We start from the raw sequence: 9,524 nt of genomic DNA, 5'->3' as shown, positions 1-9,524 counted from the left end.
GAACTGGAACGAAAGGCGGCCAAATGAGGTGTTGGCTTTAGGGATGATCAGTGAGATACACCTGCTGGAGCGCATGCTACGGGTGGGTGTTGCCATCGTGACCAGTGAACTGAGATAAGGTGGAGCTTTACCTAGCTTGGACTTGTAGATGACCTGGAGCCAGTGGGTCTGGCAACGAATATGTAGCTAGGGCCAGCCGACTAGAGCATACAGGTCGCAGTGATGGGTGGTATAAGGTGCTTTAGTAACAAAACGGATGGCACTGTGATAAACTGCATCCAGTTTGTTGAGTAGAGTATTCGAAGCTATTTTGTAGATGACATCGCCGAAGTCGAGGATCGGTAGGATAGTCAGTTTTACTAGGGTAAGTTTGGTGGCGTGAGTGAAGGAGGCTTTGTTGCGGAATAGAAAGCCGACTCTAGATTTGATTTTAGATTGGAGATGTTTGATATGAGTCTGGAAGGAGAGTTTACAGTCTAGCCAGACACCTAGGTACTTACAGATGTCCAAATATTCTAGGTCAGAACCATCCAGGGTGGTGATGCTAGTCGGGCGTGCGGGTGCAGGCAGCGAACGGTTGAAAAGGAGCTGTTTGCCGAGGTTGGAGTAGCCAGGAGGAAGGCATGGCCAGCCGTTGAGAAATGCTTGTTGAAGTTTTCGATAATCATGGATTTATCGGTGGTGACCGTGTTGCCTAGCCCCAGTGCAGTGGGCAGCTGGGAGGAGGTGCTCTTGTTCTCCATGGACTTTACAGTGTCCCAGAACTTTTGGAGTTGGAGCTACAGGATGCAAATTTCTGCCTGAAGAAGCTGGCCTTTGCTTTCCTGACTGACTGCGTGCATTGGTTCCTGACTTCCCTGAACAGTTGCATATCGCGGGGACTATTCAATGCTATTGCAGTCTGCCACAGGATGTTTTTGTGCTGGTCGAGGGCAGTCAAGTCTGGAGTGAACCAAGGGCTATATCTGTTCTTAGTTCTGCATTTTTTGAACGGAGCATGCTTATCTAAAATGGTGAGGAAGTTACTTTTAAAGAATGACCAGGCATCCTGAACTGACGGGATGAGGTCAATATCCTTCCAGGATACCCGGGCCAGGTCAATTAGAAAGGCCTGTTCGCTGAAGTTTTTAGGGAGCATTTGACAGTGATGAGGGGTAGTCGTTTGACTGCGGATCCATAGCGGATACAGGCAATGAGGCAGTGATCGCTGAGATCCTGGTTGAAGACAGCGGAGGTGTATTTGGAGGGCCAGTTGGTCAGGATGACGTCTATGAGGGTGCCCTTGTTTACAGATTTAGGGTTGTACCCGGTGGGTTCCTTGATGATTTGTGTGAGATTGAGGGCATCTAGCTTAGATTGTAGGACTGCCGGGGTGTTAAGCATATCCCAGTTTAGGTCACCTAACAGAACAAAATCTGAAGCTAGATGGGGGACGATCAATTCACAAATGGTGTCCAGGGCACAGCTGGGAAATGAGGGGGGTCGGTAGCAGCGGCAACAGTGAGAGACTTATTTCTGGAGAGAGTCATTTTTTAAATTAGTAGTTCGAACTGCTTGGGTATGGACCTGGAAAGTATGACATTACTTTGCAGGTTATCTCTGGAGTAGACTGTAACTCCTCCCCCTTTGGCAGTTCTATCTTGACAGAAAATGTTATAGTTGGGTATGGAAATCTCAGATTTTTTGGTGGCCTTCCTAAGCCAGGATTCAGACACATCAAGGACATCAGGATTAGCAGAGTGTGCTAAAGCAGTGAGTAAAACAAACTTAGGGAGGAGGCTTCTGATGTTGACATGCATGAAACCAAGGCTTTTTCGATCACAGAAGTCAACAAATGAGAGTGTCTGGGGACATGCAGGGCCTGGGTTTACCTCCACATTACCCGCGGAACAGAGGAGGAGTAGTCTTTGTCCAAATACCTCCTTTTTGTTCGTACATTTAGTCCCGTAATCCAAAATGCACAAGGCACAGGCACTAAGTCAAGGTGAAAAGTCAAAAAAGTTCAATTACAGTTCGTAGAAACATGTCAAACGATGTATATGATCAATCTTTAGGATGTTTTTATCACCCACGCACAATAAACAACTCATGGCATTCTGCCAGACCTCTGACTCAAACAGCTCTTATTCGTTCCCCCTTCACAGTAGAAGCCTGAAACAAGGTTCTAAAGACTGTTGACATCTAGTGGAAGCCGTTGGAAGTGCAATCGGATCAAATGTCCACTGTATATTGGATAGACAATCACTTAAAACTACAAACCTCAGATTTCCAACTTCCTGGTTAGATTTTTTTCCAGGTTTTTGCCTACCATATGAGTTATGTTATACTCACAGACATTATTCAAACAGTTTTAGAAACTTCAGAGTGTTTTCTATCCAAATCCGCTATCATATGCATATATTAGCAACTGGGCTTGAGTAGCAGGCAGTTTACTCTGGGCACCTTTTTCGTCCAAGCTACTCAATACTGCCCCCCATCCATACGATGTTAAATGATATTGTAAATTGGAATGGTAGAGTTATGTCCTTTATGGATTTATCAGAATTGTACTGGAAGGTCTGCTCAATCCAAGAGTACAACCAATTGAATACAGCATTACCACTAAAATGGCAGGTGGCAGCGGAAGATGTGATTGAATGATTGAGGGACAGCTGTTGGGGAACTGTAGGGAGATTGTCTGGGTCTGAACTGAGGAGGCCTAAATGGGGTGTGGGCATGGTTGACTTGGGGGGGGGTGTTGATTGGTTGGGTTGGGGGTGTGTATGTGGCTGGTGGTGTTGTGGACTGGATGGGGTCTGGGGTGGAATGGATGGGGTCTGGGGTGGAATGGATGGGGTCTGGGGTGGACTGGATGGGGTCAGGGTCTGGGTGGACTGGATGGGGTTTGGGTCTGGGGTGGACTGGATGGGGTTTGGGTCTGGGGTGGACTGGATGGGGTTTGGGTCTGGGGTGGACTGGATGGGGTCTGGGTCTGGGGTGGACTGGATGGGGTCTGGGGTGGACTGGATGGGGTCAGTGTCTGGGGTGGACTGGATGGGGTCTGGGGTGGACTGGATGGGGTCTGGGGTGGACTGGATGGGGTCAGGGACTGGGGTGGACTGGTTGGGGTCTGGGGTGGACTGGTTGGGGTCTGGGATGGACTGGATGGGGTCTGGGGTGGACTGGATGAGGTCTGGGATGGACTGGATGGGGTCAGGGTCTGGGATGGACTGGATGGGGTCAGGGTCTGGGGTGGACTGGATGAGGTCTGGGATGGACTGGATGGGGTCTGGGGTGGAATGGTGGGGTTTGTGTCTGGGGTGGACTGGATGGGGTCTGCGGTGGACTGGATGGGGTCAGGGTCTGGGGTGGACTGGATGGGGTCTGGGTCTGGGGTGGAATGGTGGGGTCTGGGGTGGACTGGATGGAGTCTGGGGTGGAATGGTGGGGTCTGAGTCTGGGGTGGACTGGATGGGGTCTGGGGTGGACGGGATGGGGTCTGGGGTGGACGGGATGGGGCCAGGGTCTGGGGTGGACGGGATGGGGTCTGGGGTGGAATGGTGGGGTCTGGGGTGGACATGATGGGGTCTGGGGTGGACTGGATGGGGTCTGGGGTGGACTGGATGGGGTCTGGGGTGGACTGGATGGGGTCTGGGGTGGACTGGATGGGGTCTGGGGTGGACTGGATGGGGTCTGGGGTGGACGGGATGGGGTCTGGGGTGGACGGGATGGGGCCAGGGTCTGGGGTGGACGGGATGGGGTCTGGGGTGGAATGGTGGGGTCTGGGGTGGACATGATGGGGTCTGGGGTGGACTGGATGGGGTCTGGGGTGGACTGGATGGGGTCTGGGGTGGACTGGATGGGGTCAGGGTCTGGGGTGGAATGGTGGGGTCTGGGTCTGGGGTGGACTGAATGGGGTCTGGATGGACTGGATGGGGTCAGGGTCTGGGGTGGACTGAATGGGGTCTGGGGTGGACTGGATGGGGTCAGGGTCTGGGGTGGACTGGATGGGGTCAGGGTCTGTGGTGGACTGGATGGGGTCAGGGTCGGGGGTGGAATGGTGGGGTCTGGGTCTGGGGTGGACTGGATGGGGTCTGGGGTGGACTGGATGGGGTCATGGTCTGGGGTGGAATGGTGGGGTCTGGGGTGGATTGGATGGGGTCTGGATGGACTGGATGGGGTCATGGTCTGGGGTGGAATGGTGGGGTCAGGGGTGGACTGGATGGGGTCTGGGGTGGACTGGATGGGGTCTGGGGTGGACTGGATGGGGTCAGGGTCTGGGGTGGAATGGTGGGGTCTGGGTCTGGGGTGGACTGGATGGGGTCTGGGGTGGACTGGATGGGGTCTGGGGTGGAATGGTGGGGTCTGGGTCTGGGGTGGACTGGATGGGGTCTGGGGTGGACTGGATGGGGTCTGGGGTGGACTGGATGGGGTCAGGGTCTGTGGTGGACTGGATGGGGTCAGGGTCTGGGGTGGAATGGTGGGGTCTGGGTCTAGGGTGGACTGGATGGGGTCAGGGTCTGGGGTGGACTGGATGGGGTCTGGGTCTGGGGTGGACTGGATGGGGTCTGGGTCTGGGGTGGAATGGTGGGGTCTGGGTCTGGGGTGGACTGGATGGGGTCTGGGGTGGACTGGATGGGGTCTGGGTCTGGGGTGGACTGGATGGGGCCAGGGTCTGGGGTGGACTGGATGGGGTCTGGGGTGGACTGGATGGGGTCTGGGGTGGACTGGATGGGGTCTCGGTCTGGGGTGGACTGGATGGGGCCAGGGTCTGGGGTGGACTGGATGGGGTCTGGGGTGGACTGGATGGGGTCTGGGGTGGACTGGATGGGGTCAGTGTCTGGGGTGGACTGGATGGGGTCAGGGTCTGGTGTCGGGGTCTGGGGTGGACTGGATGGGGTCTGGGTCTGGGGTGGACTGGATGGGGCCAGGGTCTGGGGTGGACTGGATGGGGTCTAGGCTGGACTGGATGGGGTTTGGGTCTGGGGTGGACTGGATGGGGTCAGGGGTGGACTGGATGGAGTCAGGGTCTGGGGTGGACTGGATGGGGTCAGGGTCTGGGGTGGACTGGATGGGGCCAGGGTCTGGTGTCGGGGTCTGGGGTGGACTGGATGGGGTCAGGGGCGGACTGGATGGAGTCAGGGTCTGGGGTGGACTGGATGGGGTCTGGGGTGGACTGGATGGGGCCAGGGTCTGGGGTGGACTGGATGGGGCCAGGGTCTGGGGTGGACTGGATGGGGTCAGGGTCTGGGGTGGACTGGATGGGGTCTGGGGTGGACTGGATGGGGTCAGGGTCTGGGGTGGACTGGATGGGGTCAGGGTCTGGGGTGGACTGGATGGGGTCAGGGGTGGACTGGATGGGGTCTGGGGTGGACTGGATGGGGTCTGGGGTGGACTGGATGGGGTCAGGGTCTGGGGTGGACTGGATGGGGTCAGGGTCTGGGGTGGATTGGATGGGGTCTGGGATGGGCTGGATGGGGTCTGGGGTGGACTGGATGGGGTCAGGTTCTGGGGTGGACTGGATGGGGTCAGGGTCTGGGGTGGACTGGATGGGGTCAAGGTCTGGGATGGACTGGATGGGGTCTGGGTCTGGGGTGGACTGGATGGGGTCAGGGTCTGGGGTGGACTGGATGGGGTCAGGGGTGGACTGGATGGGGTCTGGGATGGGGTGGACTGGATGGGGTCAAGATCTGGGGTGGACTGGATGGGGTCTGGGTCTGGGGTGGACTGGATGGGGTCAGGGTCTGGGGTGGACTGGATGGGATCAGGGTCTGGGGTGGACTGGATGGGGTCTGGGGTGGACTGGATGGGGTCAGGGGTGGACTGGATGGGGTCAGGGTCTGGGGTGGACTGGATGGGGTCAGGGTCTGGGGTGGACTGGATGGGGTCAGGGTCTGGGGTTGACTGGATGGGGTCAGGGACTGAGGTGGGCTGTTCTTTTAGCTTCTCTGTGGGGGTGGCCACCTCTCTAATAGGTTGTTCTCTGTCACACGCCATCCCCCTCAACCTCTCTTCCGTCCCCCTCACCCTCTCCTCCTTCCCCCTCACCCTCTCCAGGCTGGTTCAGAAACAGGAAGTATGTGAGAGAGCCCAGTATAAATCAACCCCAGGCTGGTTCAGATTCACATTACTCATCTCATGTATACAGTGCCTTGCGAAAGTATTCGGCTCCCTTGAACTTTGCGACCTTTTGCCACATTTCAGGCTTCAAACATAAAGATATAAAACTGTATTTTTTTGTGAAGAATCAACAACAAGTTGGACACAATCATGAAGTGTAACGACATTTATTGGATATTTCAAACTTTTTTAATAAATCAAAAACTGAAAAATTGGGCGTGCAAAATTATTCAGCCCCCTTAAGTTAATACTTTGTAGCGCCACCTTTTGCTGCGATTACAGCTGTAAGTCGCTTGGGGTATGTCTCTATCAGTTTTGCACATCGAGAGACTGACATTTTTTCCCATTCCTCCTTACAAAACAGCTCGAGCTCAGTGAGGTTGGATGGAGAGCATTTGTGAACAGCAGTTTTCAGTTCTTTCCACAGATTCTCGATTGGATTCAGGTCTGGACTTTGACTTGGCCATTCTAACACCTGGATATGTTTTATTTTTGAACCATTCCATTGTATATTTTGCTTTATGTTTTGGATCATTGACTCCATCAGGTTTTCTTCCAGAATGGTCCTGTATTTGGCTCCATCCATCTTCCCATCAATTTTAACCATCTTCCCTGTCTCTGCTGAATAAAAGCAGGCCCAAACCATGATGCTGCCACCACCATGTTTGACAGTGGGGATCCTGTGACCAGGTATGATGAGCTGTGTTGCTTTTACGCCAAACATAACATTTTGCATTGTTGCCAAAAAGTTCAATTTTGGTTTCATCTGACCAGAGCACCTTCTTCCACATGTTTGGTGTGTCTCCCAGGTGGCTTGTGGCAAACTTTAAACAACACTTTTTATGGATATCTTTAAGAAATGGCTTTCTTCTTGCCACTCTTCCATAAAGGCCATATTTGTGCAATATACGACCGATTGTTGTCCTATGGACAGAGTCTCCCACCTCAGCTGTAGATCTCTGCAGTTCATCCAGAGTGATCATGGGCCTCTTGGCTGCATCTCTGATCAGTCTTCTCCTTGTATGAGCTGAAGGTTTAGAGGGACGGCCAGGTCTTGGTAGATTTGCAGTGGTCTGATACTCCTTCCATTTCAATATAATCGCTTGCACAGTGCTCCTTGGGATGTTTAAAGCTTGGGAAATCTTTTTGTATCCAAATCCGGCTTTAAACTTCTTCTCAACAGTATCTCGGACCTGCCTGGTGTGTTCCTTGTTCTTCATGATGCTCTCTGCGCTTTTAACGGACCTCTGAGACTATCACAGTACAGGTGCATTGATACGGAGACAGAGATCCTCACTGAACTTCTGGAGAGAGTTTAGGTGTTAGAATGGCCAAGTCAAAGTCCAGACCTGAATCCAATTGAGATTCTGTGGAAAGAACTGAAAACTGCTGTTCACAAATGCTCTCCTTCCAACCTCACTGAGCTCGAGCTGTTTTGCAAGGAGGAATGGGAAAAATTTTCAGTCTCTCGATGTGCAAAACTGATAGAGACATACCCCAAGCGACTTACAGCTGTAATCGCAGCAAAAGGTCGCGCTAAAAAGTATTAACTTAAGGGGGCTGAATAATTTTGCACGCCCAATTTTTCAGTTTTTGATTTGTTAAAAAAGTTTGAAATATCCAATAAATGTCGTTCCACTTCATGATTGTGTCCTACTTGTTGTTCATTCTTCACAAAAAAATACAGTTTTATATCTTTATGTTTTGAAGCCTGAAATGTGGCAAAAGGTCGCAAAGTTCAAGGGGGCCGAATACTTTCGCAAGGCACTGTATATTCTGTACTCTATACCATATACTGCATCTTGCCTATGCCACACGGTCATCGCTCATCCATATATTTTTATGTATATATTCTCATTCACCCCTTTAGATTTGTGTGTATTAGGTAGTTGTTGTGGAATTGTTAGATATTACTGCACTGTCGGAACTAGAAGCACAAGCATTTCACTACACTCACATTAACATCTGCTAACCATGTGTATGGTACCAATAAAATGTGATTTGAATTGAGTGGTAGTCTCTCTCTCTCTCTCTCTCTCTCTCTCTCTCTCTCTCTCTCTCTCTCTGATAAACAGAAAGTGTTGGGTGTTGATGCTGTGAATCTAAATGAAGCATTTCATCTCTGTTGAATGGGAGATACCATCTTGTATTCATCTGTTCTCGTTCTGAAGATACAGACCGCACCTTGCTGGGAGGGAAGGATGTTGGAGAAAGAGAAGAAGGGGTTGTCGCCGTTGTTCATCTTGAGCTGAGACTTTCACAAAGAAAACTCTACATGGCAGAAACTGCTTCTTTGTCTTAATCTAGAACATAAATCACCCTCCTTTTTGATGAGTTAAACCGTGTTGAAGATTAGCATTTCATTTTCATTAATTCCCTTAAAGCACATGGCATCGCCCATGTCACCCTATCGCTGCCTCGTTCACCCTGCCTTGTCTTCCAGGACCATTTTAGCAGTCGATGTAAGCCAGGCTCAGCTGACGTTAACAAGTCTTCATGGAAGTGCTGACATGTTGAAACAACTCTGATAGGTTCACACCGAGGAAGTGTAGGACAGGACAGGAAACTGTATCCAGTCCTCTGAAGGTGTCGCCGGCTCCCTGCATCATTTAGTAGCAGACACAGAGACAGGTTCTAAAAGGAGTTTAGTAGCAGACACAGAGACAGGTTCTAAAAGGAGTTTAGTAGCAGACACAGAGACGGGTTCTAAAAGGAGTTTAGTAGCAGACACAGAGACTGGTTCTAAAAGGAGTTTAGTAGCAGACACAGAGACGGGTTCTAAAAGGAGTTTAGTAGCAGACACAGAGACTGGTTCTAAAAGGAGTTTAGTAGCAGACACAGAGACGGGTTCTAAAAGGAGTTTAGTAGCAGACACAGAGACGGGTTCTAAAAGGAGTTTAGTAGCAGACACAGAGACGGGTTCTAAAAGGAGTTTAGTAGCAGACACAGAGACGGATTCTAAAAGGAGTTTAGTAGCAGACACAGAGACGGGTTCTAAAAGGAGTTTAGTAGCAGACACAGAGACGGGTTCTAAAAGGAGTTTAGTAGCAGACACAGAGACGGGTTCTAAAAGGAGTTTAGTAGCAGACACAGAGACGGGTTCTAAAAGGAGTTTAGTAGCAGACACAGAGACGGGTTCTAAAAGGAGTTTAGTAGCAGACACAGAGACGGGTTCTAAAAGGAGTTTAGTAGCAGACACAGAGACGGGTTCTAAAAGGAGTTTAGTAGCAGACACAGAGACGGGTTCTAAAAGGAGTTTAGTAGCAGACACGGAGACGGCTTCTAAAAGGAGTTTAGTAGCAGACACGGAGACGGGTTCTAAAAGGAGTTTAGTAGCAGACACGGAGACGGGTTCTAAAAGGAGTTTAGTAGCAGACACGGAGACGGGTTCTAAAAGGAGTTTAGTAGCAGACACGGAGACGGGT

At 51.4% G+C, this 9,524-nt stretch overlaps 1 protein-coding gene across 1 annotated transcript; it reads right to left on the bottom strand.

Moving 5' to 3' along the window:
• Nucleotides 1–3,335: 3,335 nt before the first annotated feature.
• LOC135542934 (uncharacterized) lies at nt 3,336–8,341 on the bottom strand. The gene is made up of 4 exons (XM_064970065.1): nt 8,284–8,341; nt 4,871–5,063; nt 3,642–3,761; nt 3,336–3,546 (listed from the first exon to the last, which is right to left on the bottom strand). The coding sequence occupies exons 1-4, from the start codon at nt 8,339–8,341 to the stop codon at nt 3,336–3,338; spliced, it is 582 nt and encodes a 193-aa protein (XP_064826137.1).
• Nucleotides 8,342–9,524: the final 1,183 nt, after the last annotated feature.

Source organism: Oncorhynchus masou, chromosome 7 (genome assembly GCF_036934945.1).
Source record: "Oncorhynchus masou masou isolate Uvic2021 chromosome 7, UVic_Omas_1.1, whole genome shotgun sequence".
Classification (NCBI taxonomy): domain Eukaryota; kingdom Metazoa; phylum Chordata; class Actinopteri; order Salmoniformes; family Salmonidae; genus Oncorhynchus; species Oncorhynchus masou.
Note: the sequence above shows the minus strand (reverse complement) of the source record. Positions and strands in the feature narration are given on the sequence as shown.

What these genes read in the sequence shown, in the direction of transcription:
- LOC135542934 (XM_064970065.1), bottom strand. Translation starts at nt 8,341, where the DNA reads ATGAACAACGGCGACAACCCCTTCTTCTCTTTCTCCAACATCCTTCCC. An exon ending in CCAGACCCAGACCCCATCCA is followed by an intron (nt 3,762 to 4,870) that starts GTCCACCCCAGA and finishes TGTCCACCCCAG; the next exon opens with ACCCCACCATTCCACCCCAG. An exon ending in TCCACCCCAGACCCCATCCA is followed by an intron (nt 3,547 to 3,641) that starts GTCCACCCCAGA and finishes TGTCCACCCCAG; the next exon opens with ACCCCACCATTCCACCCCAG.